At 43.7% G+C, this 25,698-nt stretch overlaps 2 protein-coding genes across 11 annotated transcripts in view; one reads left to right on the top strand and one right to left on the bottom strand.

Moving 5' to 3' along the window:
* The window catches only part of Ralgapa1 (Ral GTPase activating protein catalytic subunit alpha 1), a 199,072-nt gene extending 193,475 nt beyond the window's left edge, over positions 1-5,597 (bottom strand). For all 9 annotated transcript variants that reach the window (XM_090345148.1, XM_090345156.1, XM_090345154.1 and 6 more), the window contains exon 1: positions 5,420-5,597. In XM_090345148.1, coding sequence (XP_090201274.1) covers positions 5,420-5,525 — 106 coding nt within the window. In that variant the 5' untranslated portion in view covers positions 5,526-5,597. The remainder of the gene's footprint in view (positions 1-5,419) is intronic.
* A 281-nt stretch (positions 5,598-5,878) lies between these two features.
* Positions 5,879-25,698, top strand: part of Brms1l (BRMS1 like transcriptional repressor) — a 61,761-nt gene continuing 41,941 nt past the window's right edge. Inside the window, exon 1 of one of the 2 annotated variants that reach the window (XM_090345159.1) lies at positions 5,879-6,302. Coding sequence is in view for 1 of the 2 variants with exons in the window: in XM_090345158.1 (XP_090201284.1) it covers positions 23,192-23,333 (142 nt within the window). In the remaining variant the exon portion in view is untranslated. Of the gene's footprint in view, positions 6,303-22,780; positions 23,334-25,698 lie in introns of those variants that run through there. The other variant, XM_090345158.1, reaches the window with a different exon arrangement.

The raw sequence follows: 25,698 nt of genomic DNA, 5'->3' as shown, positions 1-25,698 counted from the left end.
GCTGGGCGCCAGTGGCTCGGCCTACAATCCTAGATACGAGGAGGCTGCAATTTGAAGATCACAGTTCAAGTCAGACTGAGCAGGTTAAGGCCATGAGACTCTTCTCCAATTAACCACCAAAAGATCAGTTGTGGAGCTGAGGCTCAAGTGGTAGAACTAGCCTTTAGCCAAAAATGATCAGGGACAGTGCCTTGGTCTTCAGTTCAAGTCTTAGAACCAACACCAAAAAGCAGGGGGGGGGGGCGGGCAGGGGAGGAGGGGACAGGAGTTTGGCCTAGTGGCAGAATGCTTGCCTGGCATGCACAAAGACCCAGGTTCAATTCCTCCAAAACATGTATATAGAAAAGCCAGAAGCTGTGCTGTGGCTCAAGTGGTAGAGCACTAACCTTGAAGAAAGCCCAAGGCCAGTGCTCAGGCCCTGAATTCAGTCCCCAGGACTGGCCAAAAAGATAAAGAACTATATATAGTTCTTCATATATGTGGAAGCTCAGGTGTGTTTGTACACATATATTTGTGTGCATACATGTACACACACACACATATATTTGGATAAGCACAAATCAGTGTAACTAAGAGATTATTTAGGAGAAGGAGAAAGGAACAAATAGAGTCTGTGAGACTCTCATCTCCAATTAACCACTAGAAAACCAGAAGTGGTGCTGTGGCTAACAGAGCAGGGTGGTAACCTTGAGCTGAAGCACTCAGGGACAATGCCCAGGCTCAGAGGCCCAGAGTTCAAGCCCCACAACCAATAACAACAAAAAGAATGAAACCTGCTGGGCCCGGGAGTTTGGCCTAGCGGTTAAAGTGCTTGCCTAGCATGCACAAAGACCCGGGTTCGATTCCTCGGTATCCCACATACACAACCAAGCCGGAAGTGGCAGAGACGAGACACAACCAAGCCGGAAGTGACAGAGAGGAGACTGCAACAAGCGACAGAGACCGAAAGCAAGCAAGCGGAGCCCAACCGAGTGGTGGCCGGAGCGTGCGGGAGCCAGCGAGGCCGGAGCCAGCGGGGCCGGAGCCAGCGAGGCCGGAGCCAGCGGGGCCGGAGCGAGCCGGGCCGGAGCGAGCGGGACCAGAGCGAGCGGGACCAGAGCGAGCGGGACCAGAGCGAGCGGGGACCAGAGCGAGCGGGACCAGAGCGAGCGGGGACAGGAGCGTGAGGGAGCGAGCGGGACCGGAGCGAGCGGGGCCTGAGCGAGCGGGGCCGGAAAGAGAGAGAGAGAGAAGGGGGCAAAAAAAAAAAAAAAGAATGAAACCTGCTGAAATTGTTTTAGAAAGGGAAAAAGGAGGTAGGGAGTAGGACAGAGAGAAATTGATAGGATATTTTATACATGTGTAGAAATGCCACTTTGATATCCCCCTTTATAGCTAATCAAATACATAAAACTAGTAAAAAAAAAAATCATAAAATCGAAACATGGTGCCTGGCTGGGTACAGTGGCTCACGCCTGTAATCCTAGCTACTCATGATCTGAGGATCATGGTTCAAAGCCACCTTGGGCAATACAAAGCCGAGAGACTCTTATCTCCAGTTAATCACCAAGAAACAGGAAGTGGGGCTGTGGTTCAAGGGGTAGGGTGGTAGCCTTGAGCTGAAGAGCTCAGGGACAGCACCCAGGCCAGTGTTTCAAGCCCCATGATCCAAAAAAGAAAAAAAAAATCAAACCATGGTTCATTTAGAACAGCAATGATAAGGGGCCAGGAGTTTAGCCTAGTAGTAGAGTGCTTGCCTAGCATGCACAAAGACCTGGGTTCAATGCCTCGGTACCCCATACACAGAAAAAAGCAGCAGTGGTGCTGTCGCTCAGGTGGTAGAGTGCTAGCCTTGAGGAAAAAGCCCAAGGACAGGGCTCAGGCCCAGAGTTCATGCCCTAGGACTGGCAAAAAATAAATAAAAATAAAAACAAAGTAGGGTAACACTAATTATAATGGTTGAAATTAAGAAAAACCTAGCTATACAGAGTTGTGTGGTATAAAGGTATGAGTGAACACAGGAGGATCTTGTGGTATGTGTGTGTTTACAGGTATGCACATATGCATCAGTATGCTTATACTTGGGTCCTGTGTGCTACCTGTAGCTTTTTCCATTCAAGGCTAGCTGGCACTCTTACCACTGGCAATGCAACTCCACTTGGAGATAAGAATCTCACAGACTTTCCTGTGCTATCTTTGAACCACAATCCCTAAACCTTAGCTTCCTGAGCATCTAGGATTACAAGTGTGAACCACTGACTCCTGGCTGCAATGATTTTTTTTTTTGCATGTATTAGCTGCACAAGATTTCATTGTGGGGGGGAGAGGGCCAGTCCTGGAGCTTGAACTCAGGGCCACAGGACTGTCCTTGGGCTTTCTCAAGGTAAGAGCTCTACCACTTGAGTCACACCACTTCTCGCTTTTTCTATGTATATGGCACCGGGGAATTGAACCCCAATCTTCCTGCATGCTAGGCCAGCATTCTACCACTAGGCCAAACTCCCAGCCCCTCATTGTAACATTTCTGTAACATCTTTAACAGCATTTAGCATACTGGAATGTGCCAGTAATACTTTCCCCCTGCACTGAAAAACAATGTGGAGAGCTGGGAATATAGATCAAGTGACAGAGCACTTCACTAACAAGGGGCCCTGGGTTCAATTCCCAGTAGGGCCAAAATAGAAAAAAAAAATGTCTCCAGACATTATCAATTGTCTCCTGTGAGGCAGACTATCCCTGAACAGGGAACTACTGTTCTAAAACTACTCAAATGTAGTCTCTATGTACCAACTACCTCTACTCACAGGGCAACTAGTCAGAAAGCAGAAGAGCTATCATTTCAATAATGTTTTTAGGAATATGTTTGGGCTGGACCAGGAGTTTGGCCTAGTGGTAGAGTGTTTGCCTAACATGCACAAAGACCCAGATTCAATTCCTTCGTACCACATATGTAGAAAAGGCAGAAGTGGCACAGTGGTTCAAGTGGTAGAGCGCTAGCTTTGAGGAAAGTCCAAGGACAGTGTTCTGGCCCTGAGTTCAGACTCCAGGACTGGCAAAAAAGAGAGAGAGAGAGAGAGAGAGAGAGAGAGAGAGAGAGAGAGAGAGAGAGAGAGAGAGAGAGAGAGAGAGGAGATGTAGAAGATGTGTTATATAGTTTTTTAACTCCATAAATTACTGAAGAGTAAAGGGGTTATTTTCCTTTTAAAAGCTATTTTCAGATATATTGGATATATTTGTATTTGGTTATTTGAAATTGGATAGGGAAGGGGGTAAACAAGATGAGGGGTGGGGATGGGGGGGAGAAATGGGGACCAAGACATGTGAAAGGGTATCAATGTATGTAAATTAATTCACCTTCTATCTGGCAAATATCATGTAACCCTTCTATTAATTAGCAATAAAAAATATATGAAAAAAAAAACTATTTTCAAACTAAGGAAGCAAGGTCCTATAAAATACCTGGCCTATGATCTCTTAATACAGTCCATGTCTCTCCCAGGAGGGGGAAAAAAACAAAAACAAAAACACTTTATGCCAAGGAAATATATACACATCATTCCTTAATCAATTGTGGCCGGTAATTTAGGAAATCTCAATACTTCTTGAAACTAAACTTTATAATTGCATTTACATATCCTACTTCTTCTCCTAAGTGTCAAGTTCCACTAAGTGTCCAATTTCAAACTACCATTATCAATGATACTCTTTATTTGCACATTAACTTTCTATATCCCAACCTTTCCAACAAATCTTATCTTCCATATTTAACTTTTTACAGAGAAAAAAGTAATATCATAATGTTTGGAATTTTTTTTTTGCCAGTCCTGAGCAGTGTCCTTGAGCTTTTTTCTGTGTATGTGGTACCAAGGAATTGAACCCAGGGCTTTTTACATGTGAGGCAAGCACACTACCAAGCAGCCATGCTCCCAGCCCCATAATGTTTTTACTGGACATTTTTTTTTTTGCCAATCCTGGGACTTGAACTCAAGGCCCGAGCACTGTCCTTGGGCTTTCTCAAGGCTAGAGTTCTACCATTTGAGCCACAGCACCACTTCCAGATTTTTCTGTGTATGTGGTACTATGCGAGCCCAGGGCTTCATGCATGATAGGCAAGCAATCTACCACTAGGCCATGCTCCCAGTCCCTTAGTGGCTTTTTTTTTTCTATTGATTGCTGTAATTGCCTTTTTACTATACCACAGGAATAAATGAAGCTATTTGTAATACAGATCAGCTATCATTAAGTATAGGAAGAGTTAAAAAGAAAAAGCTGGGGTTCTTTTGATTCAGCCTCCTAGTAATTGGAGAAGTTCACCTTCCCAGACTTCAGCTTTCTCACTGGAAAAAATTAAACCAACAGAAACTGACAGGCCGAGAGTTTGGCTTTGAACTCAATATACCAAACAGCGTCAGACTTTCCTTTTCACCCCAAATTTCTGCCTCAGAAAAAAAGTCAGGCTCGACGCTGGTGGCTCTCGTCTGTAATCAATCCTACTCAGGAGGCTGAGATCTGAGGATCATGGTTCAAAACAAGCCAGTGCAGAACCCGTGAGACTCTTTCATTTCCAATTAATCACTAGAACGCCCTAAGTGGAGCTGTGGCTCAAAGTGGTAGAGTGCTGCTTGCCAGTCTTGAGTGAAAGGAGTTCAGACCACGAGTTCAAGCCCCATGACCAACAAAAAGAAAAGAAAAAGTCAATTACTAAAGCGAAGCTTCCAGAAATATTACTTCATCCTCTACCAGCCTAATAGGGGGCATCCAAAGTTGCATGTAACCTTATATTCCAAATCGGAAGTCTATTAGCAAATCAGGTTGGGCAGCAAATAGTAGGTAAAACTGTAATTAAGTCAAAAGGGAATTCTATACGATTCTGGTAAAGCAAAAGTAATAGTAACCTTGCTTTCAATAATTAATTATAGTTTCTTTGTACATGGCAGTAATGAAGAGCTAGGTTCATCAACACAAGGGCGGGGCTCTTTCCCCACCAGTTTTGGGGAAACACCCACTTCCCAAAGAGGTGCGACTGCTTCCTCCAGGCCGTCACCTGCCAAGAAACTTGAAAGATGAGGAATTACCTGTACTGTCTGTGAGAGGCTTTGACTTTTTCTTTTCCCTCGGCGGGGATGACAGTATTCATGGTGTTATAAACAAACGCCATTACCCCAAGTCTCAGCGGCACAAGTTTTTCAGAGTAATCCTATTTTTTTTCTTTTTAGTCCAGATGATTCACTCAACTTTGAGTGATCCCCGTATATTCTGGTAAGGAGTTTTGGTCGACTGCCAAGTTTTTCCCTTTTCCAAATCCTCGGCCCAGGCGACGCTTCGTCCCCCGCCCCGGCCCCGGCCCCGGCCCCGGCCCGCGCCGGGTCCCGACGCCAAGACCCGGTCTCCGAAGAAACCCAGGCCTTGGCGGCGCCGGCCCTCGCCCGCCGCCGCTCACCGATGACGATGCGCAGGTGCTTGAGGCGGGTCAGCGCGTCCTTCTTGGCGTCCAGCACCTTCTGGGTGGACTTCTTCACGTCCCCGTGCGGCTTCTTGGAGAACATCCTGCCTGCCGCCGCCACGGCCGGCTCCGCTCGTCCTCCCGGCCCGGGTTCTGACGGCAGAAGTGGAGGGGGGAGGGGGAGGGCGGGAAGAGCCTGGCCCCAGCAGCTCGTGCCCTCCCTCCTCGGCCTCGCGGGCCCTCGCTGGGGCCGCCGCCGCCCGCCTCGCGCCGCGACTCCAAGGAACCTCCGGCTCCGGCTCCAATATGGCGGATCCCCTGTCTCGGCCCTGCACTGAGCGAGGGAGGCCGGCGCAGACCCGGCCGCCGCCGCCGCCGCCCGCCTCCAGCGGACGCCGCTCGCCGCCACAGGCCGGGGCCCCCGGACCTACAGCCGCGGAGGAGGAGCTCCCGGCCGCCTCCGCCGCCGCCGCCGCCGCTCCACTCTCCCTGAGGCCCCCTTAAGGCGAAAGCTTCCTTAGCAGCTCAGACCCAGCAGACGCCGAAGCCAGGGCGAGGAGTGTGGTGATGAGGTTTCACGACTCTGCCGTCAGTGATAAGCGGTCTCCATGGCGACCGCCTTCTGACGTCACGGCCCTTGACGTCACTCCAACGTGAGCTCATCCCCGGCTCTACGGGCTTGGTTTTGCCGGTGTAAGCCACCAAAAGCCTACGAAAGTCAAGGAAAGTTGTTCACCTCACGCCCCATGGTGAGCAGTGGATCCGGAGCCGTACTCCCGAGGGACGTGTGTTTTTTCCGTTAAGAAGGCCGGTGAAGGGCCGCCACTGTTCCAGAGCTCATATAGTAACTCACCAAGGTAGCGCTTAACGATACCAGCAGGTGTGTGACACACGCGTGGTGCCATTTCTCAGAGCCTCAGATGTCGCATCCGTTCCCGGCTAAATTTGAGTTTGGTTTAAAGGATGTGAATGTGTCTTTTAAAGTGGTGGTGAGTAGTTTACTGTAGTTTAGAGCTATTAAAATATGTTCTTTTGCTTAAAATTATCTTCCACGTGGTGAAGGGAGGGAGGGGAAAAAACCACCAAGGAAGAAGGTAAAAAGAAAGAGGGAGGGTGGTTTGGTAGAACATCAGCCAATAAGCATCAGGTATCTAGTTCAGGTACCGATTTCAGACCTAAAAATCAAAAGGGAGGGAGGGAGGGAGGAGCATGAATCTTGTACAAATAAATGAGCTCTATTAGAACTAGATCATAAAAGAGAAAAGAGCCGTGTGCTGGTGGCTCACAACTATCATCTTAGACACTCGGGAGGCCGAAATCTGAGGACAGCCCAGGCAAAAAAGTCCTTGAGCCTCTTATTTCCAATTAATCACCCAAAAGCCGGAAGTGGAGCCGTGGTTCAAGTGGTAGAGAGTGAACCTTGTGCAAAAACAAAAATAAAACAAAACAACAACAACAAAAAAAACCTGAATAACAACCCCAGGTCCTGGGTTGAAGCCCCAGGGCAAGCACAAAGTGGGGGAGGGAAGGGAGGAAAACTAGAAACTTCAAAGGTAATTTTTGTTAATGTGTGAAGAATTCTCATAAATCTTGGACAAAATTGCTAGTGTCAAAATAGAAAATTTGATAGAAATGAAAACTAATAGCAGGTATGCATATCTCTTGCCCACTAGTGAGTCCTCTCTCCCACTGCCCACACCCAATTCTTAGGCAGCTGCTGATTTGCTTTCATCACTGAGTCCACATATTCTACATAGGCTTTTGTCTTAGAATTTTACATAAAGCATAGTACTCTTTATTGTCTTGCTTCTTCATTTCAACAAAATCTATTTTAAGCTGCCGTATATTTACCAACAAAATTAGAAATGTTTGTTTTAAATCAGAAATCTCACAAGTGTGACAAGCAAATAGTCCTGTTGCATTAATTACTCGAAGCTTTCTGGAAAATAACATATGGCATTAGGGAAAGACACCTAGAAATTTTTTTATATACTTTGATTTAGAAATTTTACATTTAGAGTTCAATTTTGAAGAAAATCAGAAATGGAAAAATATTCTAAAATATCCAAGCATGATTCAAAATATGAATGTAAGTCAAAAAGGAAATGAGTGTTCAAGAAGGAAGGAAGGAAGGAAAATAAGAGAGGAAGGAAAGAAAGAAAAAAGGAAAGGAGAGAGAAAAAGAAGGGGGAAGAGAAAGGAAAAAGGAAAGGAAAAGAAATGAAACTCCTAAAAACAAGATGTGTTTGGGATTTTGCTTTTTGTGGTTAGGGATTTTGTTTTTGTTTTTGTTATCATAATATCTTCACTTCCAAGCCTTACCCTTCATCCAGTATGACCACTAGCACAGTTTTTCAAACTGGAAACCAACTTTGCCTTGTCTTTGCCTTAGGGCCTGCTCCTCATGATTGCTAGATATTCATTTACCAAGTCATCCCTTCTCTATTGTCTGAGCTTTCACCCAAGCTCAGTTTCCATTTCTAGCTATGAGTGTTTCAAATGGCAGTTATTTCCTTCCCATCTCTACTATCTATCTATCTGTCTGTCTGTCTGTCTATCTATCTATCTATCTATCTATCTATCTATCTATCTATCTATCTATATTTTGGGCAGTGATCTGAGGGCCTCAGTCTTGTTCTACTACCATTCCTTAATAGGCCTTGAGTATTGTCTACTGTCCTTTTTCAAACAAATTTAAAGAAATTAAAAGATACTAAGAGTCTTATCTTCTCAGAATCAATACTTGAACATATATCTTAGCAAAGAAAAGTAGTATGAGCTAGGGATGTGGTTCTGTCTGCAGTAGAGTACTTGCTTGCACGTACAGGTGTACAAACTGTTATGTTTAAATTCAACTCAGCAATAACCAGAAAAAAATATGGTTAAGTCAATCCAGTTGTGAATGGGGAGTTATAGGTTGTTGGTTTGACATATGTTTTATAATATCACTGATCAAGGAACGAATTTCCCATTGACAGACCAACTTAAGGAAAACTAGCAATTTGTCTATGTTGTATAGCTTTCCCATACTTTGGTGTGATTTGGGTCAGTATGCCTGTCACTCCAGCTATAGCAGGACGTGCAAAGTCCAAGAATTTGGCCTAGTGGTAGAGTGCTTGCCCAGCATGCACAAAGACCAGAGTTCGATTTCTCCATACCACATACATAGAAAAAGCTGGAAGTGGTGCTGTGGCTCAAGTGGTAGAGCTCTAGCCTCGAGAAAGCCCAAGGACAGCACTCAGGCCCTGAGTTCAAGCCCAGGACTGGGAAAAAAAAAAAAACCTACTTGAAAAAACATTTGCAGCCATTTTTGCTTTAGTCATTTTTCAAATAGAATCTTGAGTTTTTTGTCCAGAGCTAGCTATGGACCAAAATCCTCCTACCTATACCTCCCAAATATCTGGAAATACAGACATGAACCACTACATCCATCTTACTGAGATGCAGGCAGTGGGCTGGGAGGGGGGGGTCTCACTATTTTTTGATCTGGGGCTGACTTCAGAGCTTGATCCTTCATCTCTGCCTTTGACTAGCTAGGATTAGTGATAAACTTGTGCCACCACCCTTGTTGGAAGTCTTGTACAAGAACACTCGCCACACTGTTGCAATCACCCTCAATTTCATCTCTTAGACTGTAATCTTTCCTGAAGAAAAGTGTTTTTCATTCTTCAGTGTTTCATAATACAAGACTGAGGGTTTGCTCTCTCTTCTCCCCTCTCTCTCTTTTGTTTCTACCCTTTGCTCCAGTGATGTGGCAGTTACTCAATGTGAATTTGGTTTTTTGTATTTTATTTTGTTTACTTGTTTTTTATTTTTGCTGACACTAGGGTTTGTACTCAAGACCTTGCACTTGATAGGCAGGCACTCTAGCACTTGAGCCACACACTGCCCAACCCATGCATGGAAAGACAGAGTGAACAGTACCTTAAGAATGTGTATTTTCCCATGCCATATCCTTGGATCCTTGGTTTTTGCTGTAAACAACTTGATGAAAAGACGTGTGTGTGCGTGTGTGTGTGTGTGTGTGTCTATGCATGCACTAGCACTAGGGCTTGAATTCAGTGCTTAAACTCTTGCCTTTTTCCACATAACATTGAGATTTTATCATGTTAGCCACACCTCCATTTCTGATGCTTTGCTGTTTAATTGAATATAGAATCTCCTAGATTGGTCTGTCTGGGCTGGCTTTGAACCACAATCTTTAGATTTCAGCCTCCTCAGTTGCTCTCATGAGTGTGAACTGAGTAAATTTTTATAAGCTCAAAATTCAATTATAAGGGCCTTGAATGTGGCTTAGTGATAGAGAGTTTGCCTGGCATACCTCAGTACAGCATAAACAGAAAAAGCTGGAAGTGGCCCTGTGGCTCAAGTGGTAGAATGTTAGCCTTGAGCAAAAGAAGCTCAGGGACTGAGCTCAAGTGCTGAGTACAAGCCCCAGGACTGGCAAAAATAAAAAAAAATAAATTTAATTATAAGCTGGGTGCCACTGGCTTGTGCCTGTCATCCTAGCTACTGAGGAAGCTGAGATCTAGGATCAAGGGTCAAAGCCAACCCTAGGGAGGAAAGGGGGTGAGATGCCCATCTAAAATTAACTGCCAAAAAGCTAGAAGTGAAGCTGTGGCTGGAACGAAAACTGTCAATCTTGAGTAAAAAGCATCAGGTCAGTGGCCTGGCCCTGAGTTAAGCTGTAGTATCAGAACACATACACATACAATGAGAATAAAGGTTTATATTATCCAAGTTGCAGAACTTGTTTTAAGTATTATGATGCATTGATACATGAATTAGTCAAGAGATTTAATTCTAGTTCATTTCATCATCCACTTGAGCCACACCTCCAGTCTACTTTTTTTTTTTTAACAGGTAAATCGGAGATGAAGTCACATAGACTTTCTACACAGGCTACCTTCAAACCTTGATCCTTCAGGTCTCAGCTTCCTGCAAAGCTAGAATGTGCCACTGGTGCCTGACTTTAACCCTGATTTTTACTGAAAACAATAAATGCCTTTGGATTGTTTTTTGAGAGAGAGAGAGAGAGAGAGAGAGAGAGAGAGAGAGAGAGAGAGAGAGAGAGAGAGAGAGGGAGGGAGGGAGGGAGGGAGAGAGGGAGAGGGGGAGAGGGGGAGAGGGAGAGAGGGAGAGAGGGGAGAGAGAGAGAGAGAGAGAGAGAGGGAGGGAGGGAGGGAGGGAGAGAGGGAGAGAGGGAGAGAGGGAGAGAGGGAGAGGGAGAGAGGGAGAGAGGGAGAGAGGGAGAGAGAGAGAGAGAGAGAGAGAGAGAGAGAGAGAGAGAGAGAGAGAGAGAGAGAGAGAGAGAGAGAGATCAATGCCAGGTATGCTTGCACAAGTCCATGATCTCTGATCTCTGAAATCAAGAGGTAAAGGCTGGAGAATTTTTTTTTTTTTCTTTGTGGGTTGTGGGCACTGGCCCGAACTCTTCAGCTCAAGGCTAGCACCCTACCCTGGAGCCAAGCCCCACTTTCCGTTTTCTAGTGGTTAATTGGAGATAAGAGTCTCAGTTGTTTTTGTTCCCTGGGCTGGCTTTGAACATTGATCCTCTGATCTTAGCCTCCTGAATAGCTAGGATTAGAGGTGTGAGCCACCTCACCCTTTAGGAGAATCTTGAGTTTAATGCCAGCCTGAGTTGTGAAAAACAGGGAAGAAGAAGAGAAAAAAAAGGGGGGAGAAGGGGAGGCAAGTAAGGGAGGGGAGAAGGAAAAAGAAGAATCATGATGAGTTGAGTTTTTTACAGCTGTGTAAAATTCAGGCAATATAGTGTTTCAAGCATACTCTTTGGAATTAGGTTTGAATGAGTCATTGTATTTCAGGACTTACTTGCTCTGGGACCTTTGACATATAATTTAATCTTTTTTAGTCTCATTTTCCTCATACATAAACTACAGTGATTGTGGTGATTAACTGTTTTCTTTTTTTTTGCCAGTCCTGGGCTTGAGCTCAGGGCCTGAGCACTGTCCTTGGACTTTCTCAAGGCTAGCACTCTACCACTTGAGCCTCAGCACCACTTCCGGCTTTTTGCTATGTATGTGGGGTACGAAGGATCAAACCCTGGTCTTTGTGCATGCTAGGCAAGCACTCTACCACTAGGCCAAACTCCCGGCCCCTTAACTGTTTTCTTGTATGACCTATCTCCTAACATTCTTTTCTTTCCCTTCTAAGAACTTGAAGAAAGTTAAATAACTTAAAGAAATCAAAACATGTAAGTTTGAAGACTTGTTCTCTTTCTAGACTGTAAGTAAATTCCTTGAGAACACAGACCATAAAGTTTTGTTTAAAACTATATCTTAATCTTTTTGCAAAATACCCTACAGAATACTTGCCATATTTTTTTTTAACCAGTTCTGGACCTTGAACTGAGGGCCTGAGCCCTGCCCTTGGGCTTTTTCCTCAAGGCTACAGCTCTTCCACTTGAGCCACAACACCACTTCAAACTTTTTTCTATATATGTGGTACCGAGGAATTGAACCCGGATCTTTGTGCATGTTAGGCAAACACTCTACCACTAGGCCAAACTCACTGCCCTTGCCATAAATCTTTGTGGAATGGATGAATGACCATTTCTTCCCCTCCTTATCTCTCATATAGGTATGCAGTGAATAGTGAATTCATAAACCTGAAAAACATGGAAACCCATTATAAAAACAAACAGCTAATTAATTAAGATAAAAGAGTAAACAATACGATTTTGATCTGCCATGTCTAGACCACTGCCTGTTTTCACAACCAAAAGACTTAATCAGGCATTAAAAATCTTTGCAAGGAAGTGGTGCTATGATTCAAAGTGATAGGACACTATTCTTGAGCTGAACAGCTCAAGGCCAGCCCCTAGGCCCAGAGTTCAAGGCCTATGACATACCAAAAAAAAAAAAAAAAAGTCCTCTGCACATGTAATCTTTTCCCACTAGATATTATTATGAAAAAGAAACCACAAAAGGATTATTCAGATATTATTGATGAGTACTAGAATTTAATTTTATGTTTTAATTTTTATGTTTAACTAGAATCTAAATTTATGTTCAAAACCATGATTCATTCCCGCTTATAAAAGAGAAAGAACCCCTGGTACATGCCTGTAATCCTAGCTGCTCTGGTAGCTGAGATCTAAGGATTGGAGTTTGTAAACAAGGCCAGGCAGACTCTCACCTCCCATTAACCACCTCCCATTAGCCAGTAAAGGAAAGCTATAAGTGGAGCTGTGACTCAAATAGCCTTGAGCAAAAAAAGCTCAGAAACAACACATAAATGCTGAGTTTAAGCCCCAGAACTGGCACAAAAATAAATGTATACATACTTAAAATACAAAGGAGGGGAGATTGTGAACTCCCAAAAAATATGCATTCATTTATGCCCCAAAAATACCATCAGCTCCTCAAAGGTGAGCATGTTGCATTTTTAAAGTCATCTTTATCCAAATATGGAAGATTTTTTTGTGGGTTATGGGGCTTGAACTCTGGGCCTAGGCACTATCCTTAAGCTCTTCAGCTCAAGGCTACTGCCCTACCCTTAAGCCACAGCCCCACTTCCCATTTTCTAGTGATTAATTGGAGATAAGAGTCTTATTGTTTTTAGTACCCAGGCTGGCTTTGAACCGTGATCTTAGATCTCAACCTCCTGGGTAGTTAAGATTACAAGTATGAGCCACTGCACTTAGCTAAGGAAGATTTTTAATTACTAGAATTTGTATCGCTCCTTTTCAGACACTATCTTGCAGTGTTGTTGAGTCAGGTTTCAAACTCCACCTGCTTCATTCAACCTTTCTGGTACTGGGAATACTGGCTTATATCACCACATTCAACTTGAGAACTGCTTGCTTATTTATTTATTTATTTATTTATTTGCCAGTCCTGGGCTTCAGGTCAGGGCCTGAGCATTGTCCTTGGAATTTCTCAAGGCTAGAGCTCTACCACTTGAGCCTCAGCACCACTTCTGGCTTTTTCTAAGTATGGGTACCAAGGAATCTAACCCGGGTCTTCGTCCATGCACTCTACCACTAGGCCAAACTCCTGGCCTTCTGTTTTGTTTTGCTTTGTTTTGTTTCTGAATCTGGTGATTTGAACATACGGCTTCACATATGCTAGGAAAATACTGTATCATTAGAACAGTTTTAATTTCCAGAAAAATTGAATCAATAGTACAGAGAGTTCCCATATACCCAGCTCCTAATTTTTTACTGTTAACTGTAATAACCTAGCAGACTTAGCTGCCAAATTGCTTTTTTGTAAGAATTCTTAACCTGTTCAATCACCTGCGTGTGGTTACGACCACCTGTATTTGGTTTCATCCTTGTGGTTGTTGACTGTGGGCATTGTAAGGTGACATCATACGGTGACTACCACTGTATGATGGTATGTGTGGTTATGATCACCTGTGTGTGGCATTTATCTTTAAAAGCTGAAGGTTAGAGCTGCTCTCTATCAGCCCAAAGGTAGAGAGTAGCTGCATTGCTATTAAAATGACTCCAAGCTCAGTTAGCTTAGTGCTGGTACTCTATTGCTGAGGGGTTCAGGGACCCCCAAAATGGCTGAGATATTATATTAACAACTTATATTAATAAGTTAGTAGAGTTACATTAGTAGAGTGTGTGTGTGTGCTGGTACCAAAACTTGAGCTCAGGGCCTGGTGCTTGCGTTCTTGCTTACAGCTGGCACTCTACCATTGATCTGTGCTTTCAGTCCAGCGTTTTTCTTGTTGTTTGCAGATGGACAGAATTTTCTGTCCAGTTTGTCTCCAAACTGTGGTTCTTCAAGTTTCATACTATTGTATAACTAGAAATTACAGGTGTAAGCCATTGGTATCTTGCTTAGAATATATTTTTATAATGCATGAAACAATAATGATACATTATTATTAACTGGATTCCATCAATAGCTCATATTTCTTTCCTTTCCCTCCCTCTCTCTCCTCTTGTTCTTTCTTCTTCCTTTCCTTCCTTCCCTCCCCCTTCTCTCTCTCTCCCTTTCTCTCTCCTTTTCTCCCCTTCTCTCTCTCTCTCTCTCTCTCTCTCTCTCTCTCTCTCTCTCTCTCTCTCTCTCTCTCTCTCTCTCTCTCTCTCTCTTTCTCTCTCTCTCTTCTATCGCCCAGGGCTGAACTCTGGGCCTGGGTGCTGTCCCTGAGCTTCTTTTTCTGAAAAATAGCACTCTACCATTTGAGCCACAGTGCCACTTTCAGTTTTTTGGGGTAGTTTATTGGAAATAAGAGTTTCACAGACTTGAGCCAGGAGTGTGGCCTAGTGGTAGAGTGCTTGACTAGCATGCAAGAAACCTTGGGTTTGATTCCTCAGTACCACATACACGGAAAAAGCTGGAAGTGGCACTGTGGCTCAAGTGGCAGAGTGCTAGCCTTGAGCAAAAAGTGTCCAAGAGAAGCTGGGAGTGTGGACTAATGGTAGAGTGCTTTCCTAGTATGCATAAAGCCCTGGAGTCAATTCCCTGGTGCCACATATACAAAAAGAGCCAAAAGTGGTGCTGTGGTTCAAGTGGCAGAGCTCTAGCGTTGAGAAAGCCCAAGGACCATGCTTAGCTCCGAGGCCAAGCCCCTGGACTGGTAAACAGACTTGCCTAGCTAGGCTGGCTTTGAATCTAATCCTCAAAATTCAGGCTCCTGAGTAGCTAGGATTGGACTGCAAGCATGAACCACAAGTGCCTGGCTTCTTTTCATTTTTGTACTGAGGTTTGAACTCAGCCTTGTCATTGCTAGGCAGGCTTAGCTGTCTGCCAATCCCCCACCCCTGCCTTTTTTTTTTTTTTGCCAATCCTCGGGCTTGAACTCAGGGCCTGAACACTGGCCTTGGGTTTTCTCAAGGCTAGAGCTCTACCACTTGAGCCACAGTACCACTCCGGCTTTGTCTATGTATGTGGTACTCAGGGTCTTTGTGCATGCTAAGTAAGCATGCTACCACTAGGCCAAACTCCCAGCCAACCTATCCCTTTTATTGTTTTAGCTATTTATTTTTAGAGAGGGTCTTGCAATTTGTCATGGATTAGTCTCTGATGTTCTTGTCTATTCCTCTTACATGAACAGAATTCTACTGCCCAGCTTATTTGTTGAGATGAGAAGTCTTGCTAACTCTTTGCTTGGGCTATCTCAAACTGCAAACACCCAATCTCTGCCTCCTTAGTAAATTGTATTACAAGTGTGAACCACTGCATCAGGCTCCAAATTTCTTTTATTGTTTGTCTAATGTATGTGTGTATGTGTGTATGTGTGTATGTGGAGGGGGGGGCTGGCACTCTACCACTTGAGTCACAGCTCTACTTTCAGCTTTTTGGCACTTAATGATAAGAGTCTTATGGACTTTTTTGCCCAAACTTGCTTCAAACCATGATCCTCAGATGTCAGCCTCCTGAGTAGTTTGGTATTACAGACAACAGACATGAGCCACTAGAGCTTGGCTTAATTTTTTGAACTTTTAAAACATACATCCAAAAAATAAGCTACCTTATTAGTCAAGGTTTTTGTTGTTATTGTTGTTTTGTCAGTCGTGGGGCTTGGACTTGGCCTGGGTGCTGTCCCTGAGCTCTTCAGCTCGTTTACCTCTCTACTCCTTGATCCACAGCACCACTTACAGTTTTCTAGTGGTTAATTGGAGATAAGTCTCAGTCTTTAGTGCCCGGGCTGGCTTTGAACTGTGATCCTCAGATCTCAGCCTCCTGAGAGCAACCATGCCTGGCTAGTCAAGATTTTTTTTTAACTGAAACAGCTTTGATAAAGAGGAATTAATTTGTTCACATAACTGAAAGTCTTAGGACTAACCTTAAACACATATATTCCCAGGTGTTTAAATGTCCTCAAGAGTTTTTTCTTTTTTCTTTTCCATTTTCCTTGTTCTCAGTGCTTCCTCTGTTTCTACCAGAAGTATCTTTGGTACCACTTTGTTTTTCCAGCCTCCAGTACCTGGCCTGGGTCAATCACTAGTGGGAAGGTTTGTAAGTTATGTAGCTGGGGCCTCAGCACCACCATGTGGTAGAGTTTGGAATTGTCTGCTTGTCATCTGTGATAGGATTTGTAGATTGAAGACAAGCACTCCAAGAAGGGAGGGTATTGAAAACAAGCATACTGTAGTGAGGACAAATCAGATTTTTTTTTTTTGTGAGTCATAGGGTTTGATTCTGTGCCTGGGCATTGTCTCTGAGCTATTCAGCTCAAGGCTACTGCCTTACCCCTTGAGTCACAGCACCATTTTCCATTTTCTAGAGATTAATTGAGATAAGAGTCTCTCAGGCTGGATGTGGTGGCTCACTCCTGTAATCCTAGCTACTCAGGAGGCTGAGATCTGACAATCAAGGTTTAAAACCAGCCCAGGCACAAAAGAACCTGAGACTCTTATCTCCAATTCATCTCTAGAAAATAAGTGGGGCTTGGCTCAAGAGTAGGGTGGTAGCCTTGAGCTGAAGAGCTCAGGGACAGTGGCCAGGCCAAGTTCAAGCCCCATGATCCACACACACACAAAAATTAGTCTCTTGGACTTTAGTGCCATGCAGGCTTTGAACATCGATCCTCAGATCTCAGCCTCTTGAGTACCTAGGATTACAGGTGTGAGCCACCATGCCCAGCTAAATCAGAATTTTTAAAATGGAATCAGTGGGATACCAATGGATCATGCTTGTAATCCTAGCTACTCAGGAAGCTGAGATACTCCCACGAGATTCTTACATCCAATTAAGCACTGAAAATCAGGAGATGAGGCTTAAGAGGATTAGTGCTAGCTTTGAATGGAAAAAAATCAGGGATAATGCCCAGTCTCTGGGTTCAAGTTTTAGGACTGGAACACACACACTCTCACTCACACAGAATGGAATTGTAGTTGCTTCCATAAAACTATTGTATTCCAAATAAAGACGAGTTTTAGAGTTTTTTTTATCTTTCTTTTTTTTATTATTGTAATTAGTAAAAGGGTTACATGATATTTGCAAGATAGAAGGTGCATTAATTCATATACATTGATACCCTTTCACATGTCTTGGTACCCGTTTCCCTCCCCCGAGTTTTATAAATAGAAATTTTAATATTTCCTTCCTGCCCCTCAGCACAGTTCTGAGTACACATGCCCCATTTTGGAAACTGAAGAAACTTTCAAATGTGGCGTAAAATATCCAAACATCAGTGTTCATGGAGGCAACATTTTTATGTATGTGTCAATCCTGGGTCTTGAACTCAGGGCCTGAGTACTGTTCCTGGGCTACCATTTGAGCCACAGCTTCGCTTCCAGTTTTTTGGTTACTAATTGGAGATAAGAGGCTCACAGACTTTTACTGCTGAAGCTGGCTTTGAATCTCTATACTCAGGGCTCAGCTTCCTGAGTAGCTAGGATGATAGGTGTGGATCACCAGACAACCAGAGATAACTGTTTTTAGTAATAAAAAAGTAAAAACCAGCCTAAAATATGCAGTGATCAGCATATGGATAACATTCATTCAATAGAACCCATTAGTATAGGTTAAAAATAACTAGATTACGAAGTGGTGCTCTTGCTCACCTGGTAGAGGGAGGGCTTTGAGCTGAATTGCTCAGGAACAGCGCCTAGGCCCAGAATTCAAGCCCCATGGCCGACGACAAAAACAAAAACAAAAACAAACAGATTAGGATTACAATATTAAAATATATTTGCAAAGGAAGTTAAGTTGTAGAACGATACATAATATAGGACACATTTAAAATATATGTCCTTTAAAACATACTAAATAGTATATTACTCATGGACAATACATGTACAAAATTAGCATGCACACCTGTATGGTATTCAAAAGTACAGTATCAAGATCTTTCCCTTGCCAAGAGAAGGTGAATTGAGATCGAGAAGGGTCTGAAGCTAACGATGGTAAATGTTAAAATTTAACAAAGCCAGTAGGTCAGCTCTGTGTCATATAATAAATGACTTTCTAGGTATTTAAAATGATTAAGACTGGAATATTTAATACCATAGATAAAACTATTCCTCAAAAGATATAGATAGATGTGTGTATGCAATATTAGAAAGAAAATGCCCCAATTTTTTATGTGTACTCTGTTCTACAAAGTAGTACTGGGATGGGGTCATCTAAACAAATGCCCAAGAAAGCCAGGTGCTGGTGGCTTACCCTTGTAATCCTAGCTACTTAGGAGGCTGAGAACTGAGGTTTGAAGGCAACACAGGCAGGGACATGCATGAGACTCTTCAACTACCCAACAAAATGCCACAAGAGGAGCTGTGGCTCAAGTGGTAGAATACCTGCCTTGAGACATTGTTCAGGCCCTGAGTACCCAGTAGTGGTACAGGGTGGGAGAGAAGAGGACGTCACCAAAGAATTGAAAGTATGACAGAAGGAGTGAGATTGATTGTGTGGAAATGTAACAATGAAATCCCCTCTGTATAATTCATGTAAGCAAATAAATAAGAATTATAATAGACATACTTTTACACCAAGCCAGCAGCTAGAAATTCTTCAAAAAATAGGATGCTGGCAATGGTATAGATACTACATTGTACAAAGCTAAAGGGGATCTAGGGAAGGAGAATAGGACAGTGTGGAAGAATAAAGAGTACAACTGCTCTATGATGAGGCTCAGTTGATGGAGTGTTACAAAGGAAGCAGGGTCCTAAGGAGAGCCAGAACAATGCTTTCTTTCTTTTTTTTCTTTTTGTTGTTGGTGATGGGGCTTGAACTCTGAGCCTGGGCTCTGTCCCTGAGTTTTTTTGCTCAAGGCTATTACTCTTCCACTTGAGCCACAATGCTACTTCTGGTTTTCTGGTGGCTAATTGGAGATAAGAGTCTCCTAGACTTTAGTGCCTGGGCTGGCTTAGAACCACAATCCTCAGATCTCAGCCTCTTGAGTAGCTAGGATTACAGGTGTGAGCCACCAGTGCCCAGCTGATCCATGCTTTCTTTAGAACAAGGAAATTGAAGAGCTGGCTCAGAGAAGAGTTTGCTGAGATAACTATGCATTCCAGATGGATTTCAATAAATATATAAATGGGAGTGGATTTTTAAAAGTGAGATTTAAAATGAGTGCCATGCTTATGTAAGTCCTTTATAAAATATAAAGTGGTACATGAACGTAAATTACCATCATTGCCTTTTTAATACCCTCATTGTGGAAAGTTTACTGTTTTCATTGTAAACACTGACAATACTTATCTTTAGAAGTTTCAGAGCTGGCAGAAATTTAAAGATGACATAATACAGACTACTTGCTTTATAACTGACCAGAGGTGATTTCATGTCCAATTTAATTGGCTAGTTTCTAGGCGTGTAAGGGCTCTATGCCTTTTCCAGATTTCTTCTATGTTTTATGAGCCATTGCTTGCATGCAAGCGCTGATGTCAGATTCCCCAAGTCCAAATCTTAGATCTGTTAAGCTGTATGCCTCGGTTTCCTCATCTACAAAGTGGAAGACATAATAACCTTCGTAGAGGATTAAGCACATTAACTTAAAACACATAACAGTGCTTGGCATATCAAGAAAGCTCAGGTAGCTAAATGATTATTACTATTTAGCACACAGCATGTGTTAGATATTTAACACAAGTCAGAAATTTAAATCCGTGGCTGTTTGTCTTTCTTTTTTCCTTCTTGGTATAATTAGGGCTCAAGGCTCAGGGCTTTTGCTAGCTAGGTGCTCTATCTATTGCTTGCTCTGTTGCTTGAGCCACATCAGTCTTTTGTTGTTGTTGGTACTGGGGCTTGAACTCAGGGTCTGGGCACTGTCCCTCAGCTTTTTTTTTCTTCCTCAAGACTAGCACTCTACCACTTCGAGCCACAGCTCCACATCTGGTTTTCTGGTGGTTAATTAGAGTCTTACTTTCCTGCTCTGGGTGGCTTCATACCATGATTTCAGTTCCTGAGTAGCTAGGATTACAAATGTGAGCCCTTGTAGCCTGGCTCACATCAGTCTTTTTTGCTTTAGGTATTTTCCAAGTAGGTTCTTGTATTTATGTCTGGGTCAGCTTAGACAGTAATCCTATTAACCCTTCCCTAGTAGCTGAGATGACAGATGTGTCATCACAAATAACTTTTTTTATTGGTTGAGTGGGGATTTTAGCAGGACTGTTCTGGCTTTATACATCTATTCTTCCAATCTCTACCTTTCAAGTAGTTAGGATTACAAGATGAGCCAATATGCCTGCTTACATGCTGTGTTGATTTGATCTGAAGTTTAAGAAACAAAAACAAAACTAAGGCTATCTTGAGATAATGCTTAAAAATCTAGACACTCAAATCTGACATTCAAGGCCAGATTTCTCAGGTAGTATAATATGCCTGGTAGGAAGAAAACAATTACTCTCTCTAGCCTATAATGCTAGTTCCATCTTTTAAATTGATTTGCCTGACTAGTGTTTGCCTTTGGATTTGCATCCTGGACTAAAACAATCCCTGTTCTCAAGGAACTCAACATCAAGTAGGTGATGCGTACAGAGTACAGCACTAATCTAATGGTAAAGAAGTCTTCCCTGAAGAGTGAAATCATTGGTAGCGAGGTGCACTGTCAAGACAATATCTTTGAAAAGAACAGAATGTGCAAAGACATTGAAGCATGAGCACGTAGGCACCTGCGTATGCAAGTAGTGAGGCTTGGGTCTGGGCATTGTTTCTGAGCTTTGTTGCTAGCACTCTCCTATTTGAGCCACAGCTCCAATTCTGGCTTTTTTGTGTGACTAATCAGAAGAATCTCACAGACTTTCCTGTTCTGGATGACTTTAAATCATGATTCTCATATGTCAGGCTCCGAGTAGCTAGGCTTGCAGGTGTGTGCCATCAGCACCTGGTTTATGAAACATCTTTAATAACATGTTACTTCTATCTTCACGAGTGGTGAAAATATAGTTTTTTTTTAATGACAGTCATACAGAGGGGAATTTCATTGCTAAATTTCCATACATAATATATCCCAATTATTCCAGTCAATCTCACAGAAATATTTTTTTTTCCTTTTTCCCTTATTTTTGTCAGTGGTGAGGCTTGAACTCAGGGCCTGGACACCATCCTTGAGCTTTGAGCTACAGCACCATTTTGAGCCACAGTGTCACTTTTTTTTTTTTTTTTTTTTTGCCAATCTGGGGGCTTGTGCTCAGGGTCTGAGCACTGTCCTTGGGTTTTCTCAAGGATAGTGCTCTACCACTTGAGCCACAGCACCACTTCTGGCTTTTTCTGTGGTACCAGGGAATGGAACCCAGGGCTTCATGCATATTAGACAAGCACTCTACCACTAGGCCATTCCCAGCCCTACCACTTCCTTTTTTGATTTTTAAAATTGTTATTATAAAGGTAATGTACAGCCAGGCGCAGGTGGCTCACGCCTGTAATTCTAGCTACTCAGGAGGTTGTGATCTGAGGATCTTGGTTCAAAGCTAGCCTGGGCACAAAAGTCCCTGAGACTCTTATTTCCAATCAACTACCAGAAAACCGGAAGTGGTGTTGCGGCTCAAAAGGTAGAGCCCTAGCCTTGAGCTGAAGAGCTCAGGGACAATATCTAGGCCCAGAGTTCAAGGCCCACGACCACACACATACAAAAGGTGATGTGCAGAGGGGTTACAGTTCCGTAAGTTACAATAAGTACATATCAGACAACATTCACTCCTTCCTTTGCTCTTTCCCAGTCTAAAATATAATTTTAAGATTTAGCTCTGTCTGATAGCTCACACCTGTAAGTAATCCAAGCCTCCTGGGAAGTCAAGATAGGAGGATCAAAGTCTGAAACTTGCCCCTTAGGTTTAAGTCTCAGTACTGACTTACTGATTGCAAATGAAGTTTACCGGTAATAATGACACCTACTTCAGTTCTTTCTCTTTCCTTTTTTTTTTTTTTTTTTTTTTATCTTGGGGCTTGAACTCAGGCACTACCACTTTGCACCACATTATCTACCACTTTGGCTTTTTCAGAGTAATTTTCTGGACTTTCCTGCCCCGGCTGGCTTTGAATGGTGATCCTCAAGTCTCAGCCTCCTGACTTGCTAGGATTACTGGCGTGAGACACAGGCGCCGGGCTTTGAATCTATTTTTTTTTTCAATGAAAACTGAAGTTAAATTATGATTAATGGCATCTTTTGGCTGCATTTTTTAAAAATAGAAAATATAGACTAAAAATGCCAAGATAAAACTTCTCATCTAGATTTTTTGTTTGGAAAAGTTTTGAAAGTGCAATTTACTTTCTACAGTGACTATTCAATATAATAGTGTATCAGAGGTAATAAAGGTGGAGGAGACTATTTCCTAGTTTCCCAGGTTCCAAGCAGACCCTTTCCAGCAGACGATCTCACCATATTTAAAAAAAAAAAATCTTGACTAGTCGAGGAGGTCAGACAATCGCTTGGCGGGAAAAGGATAAATTCAGACCCAAACCGCACAATCTGTTTCTGTTTAGTTTAGGAACTGCATTGGAGTGTGTCAGCTTTCGTGCCTTGTGGGACTTGAAGTCCAGCAGGAAGATAAGATCTGGACTGCTGAGCTATGGAAACCCGCAGGCAGGGAAGGGCTGAACACGACGGACTACAACTCCCGACGGGTATCGGGAGGCCGCGCCGTAATTACAGCCAACCAACCGTACCGGAGTACAGCAAGCCCCGCCTCCGGCCCGGCGACGGCCTTCGCCAATGGCAGAGCTCCCGTGGCAGAGCCTGCGGGTTAGGCTGTGAGGCCCGGGCCGGGGGCGGGGAGGAGTTCGAGGGGTTCCGAGCGAGCACGGCCACTTGGGGTGGGTCGAGGCTTTCGGCGCGCCCTTCATTGAAGCGGCGGTGGCCGGGCTGGGCGCCGGAAGTGGGAAGCGACGGCGCGGCTGGAAAATGCCGGTCCATTCCCGAGGGGATAAGAAGGAGACGAATCATCACGATGAGATGGAGGTGGACTACGCCGAGAACGAGGGGAGCAGTTCGGAAGACGAGGACACGGAGAGCTCGTCGGTCTCCGAGGATGGAGACAGCTCAGGTGTGCGACACTGCCGAGCCCGGACCCCCTGAGTCCCTTCCCCCCACTCTCTCCAGCGCGCGCCAGGCCGCTCGCGGCACGCCGGGCAGCGGCGTCCCGCTGGGCGAGGGGGCGGGGAAAGCGAGAAGGGGCGGGGACTGGCTGAGCGCCCTGACTGACAGCTGGCGGGCTCCCCGCGGGGTCTGGGGGGGCGGGGTCTGGCGGGGCAGGGCTTAGCGGGGCGGGGCTGGCCTGGGCCGGCGTGAAGGCGTCAGGGCCTTGTTGTTGTCAGCTTCCCTCCCGCTCCTCCCCTCCCCCCCCCAGCTGGCTGGGGAGATTGAGGAAATCCCCCCGCCCCCCACACACACCTTTGCAGCTCTTAGCTCTCCTCGTGGGTGGGTTGTTCCCTCCCAGCCCTTGTCTGGCTCTGTCATGAACCTTTCACCGCAGGGCTCTTCCAGGTTTCCTTGGGAACTATCTGCTTATGGTAATCTGAAGCTTCCAGCAGAGAAAAGGACCAAAGAGAGGGATGATTTGGGATCCTCGCTGATTTATAAATTGTTTTTGTTTGTTTTGGGGCATCGTTGGAATTCTCTAAAATTTTTCATCCCTTCAGTCTTCCAACTTAGGGTTGTTTCAGAATTCCTTTTTTTGGGGGGGAGGCAGGTTAACATCCGACATAAATTTTATAAATTTAGTAGTGGATATTCAAAAAGGAACGGGATTTGCGATTACCAGGACCCTTTTCCGTTAATGGAGATGAGACTTGAGTCTTACCATCCAGATGTTAGCCACCGTAGAGGGAAGCTTGGATTGCAGTTTGATGACTATGTTATCAGCCACCCCTTCTTTTCTGTTTCCCTGTCAGAGCAGATCTTTTTGGAAGTGTATAATTTCAGTTAACAAATCAACCTTTCCCAAGTAAGTATTTCTGAATGACATCTTTGTGCAGCAACAGGTACTACCTATGTGATGTGTAGCCTCAACTAGAGTTGACATGTCACCACTTTATTCAGTTGCTCAGTGAATGAATGCTTGACAGTAAGCAGTATTGTGGAAATTCAAAAGCAGAGGAAATAAATTTCAGAATCATGTGATCAGCAGTGGGTGAAGAAGGTGGGATTACCATAACTATCTTGAAGAGTGAGTAGAATTTAAGTTAGTGTGGTATAATTGACTGTTCCTAAAGAAGGAATGTGAGAGCAAGTGCAAAGGACTGAAGTTCTATTCAAGAGTGAAAAAACCAGTTTGGCTGGGAGAAGAACTTGAGTTCCAAGAGGAAAAGGAAAGTGTATATGTGAACGATTTCAAATAAAGCATACAACAAAATTGATGAATGTGAGTTTAGGTGTAAGATCAATGGTGTAGGATTAACTGAGAATAGAAGAGTAAATCTTTGAGATGAAGATAGACAATGAAGTATTTTAAAGCACATATGTAGTATACTTAATAATGCCCAAATTGACTGATGAAAATGTAGCATTGGGATCTACCTGAGATGGGAATAATTCTGAAATCATCTGCCTTGCCATGGAAATAGGCTAGATTTCAAAATAGGTGTTATAAAGACCAACATCTAGACTCATGAATACATTTCCTATATCTATAAAACTTTTGGTTTTTTTTTGGCCAGTCCTGGGGCTTGAACTCATGGCCTGAGCACTATTGTTAGACTTTTCTCAAGGCCAGAGCTCTACCACTTGAGCCACAACACCACTTCCAGCTTCGTGTGTGTGTGTATGTATGTGTATGTGTATGTATATGTGGTATCCAGGAATCAAACCTAGGTCTTTGTGCATGCTAGGCAAGCACTCTACCATTAGGCCAAACTCCCAACCCCTAAAGCTTCTTTTGAGACAGGTCTTTATGATGTAACCTAGAAGTAAAGCATTTTTGTCAAAAGTGTGTGTGTGTGTGTGTGAGAGAGAGGGAGAGAGGAGAGGGGGGGGGGAGAGAGTGAAAGAGATATTCCTGTTCTTGGGCTTGAACTGAATCATCCCTGAGCTTTTTTTTTGTCCAAGGCTAGTGTACTACCATTTGAGCCATAGCTCTGCTTCTTGCTTTTTTTTTTTTTAGTAGTTAATTAGAATAAGAGGGTTATGGGCTTAACTGTTTTGGTCTGTCTTCAAATTGTGATCCTTAGATTTTAGTCCCTTGAGTAACTAGGTTACAGGTAATAGCCACTGGTGCCTGGCTGTTCCTCCCCCCTTCCCCCACACATACTACACTTTGAACTCAGGGTCTTACACTTGGTAGATAGGCCCTTTGCTGCTTGAGTCATATGTCCAGCCCAATTCTGCACTTTTTTTTTTTTTTTTTTTTTTTTTTTGTGGGTCATGGGCCTGGGTGCTGTCTTTGAGCTCTTCAGCTCAAGGCCACCATACAC

Source organism: Megascapheus bottae, chromosome 14 (assembly GCF_031878675.1).
Source record: "Megascapheus bottae isolate mThoBot1 chromosome 14, mThoBot2.hap1, whole genome shotgun sequence".
In the NCBI taxonomy this organism is placed as follows: Eukaryota; Metazoa; Chordata; class Mammalia; order Rodentia; family Geomyidae; genus Megascapheus; species Megascapheus bottae.
This window is presented reverse-complemented; position numbering and strand designations above follow the sequence as displayed.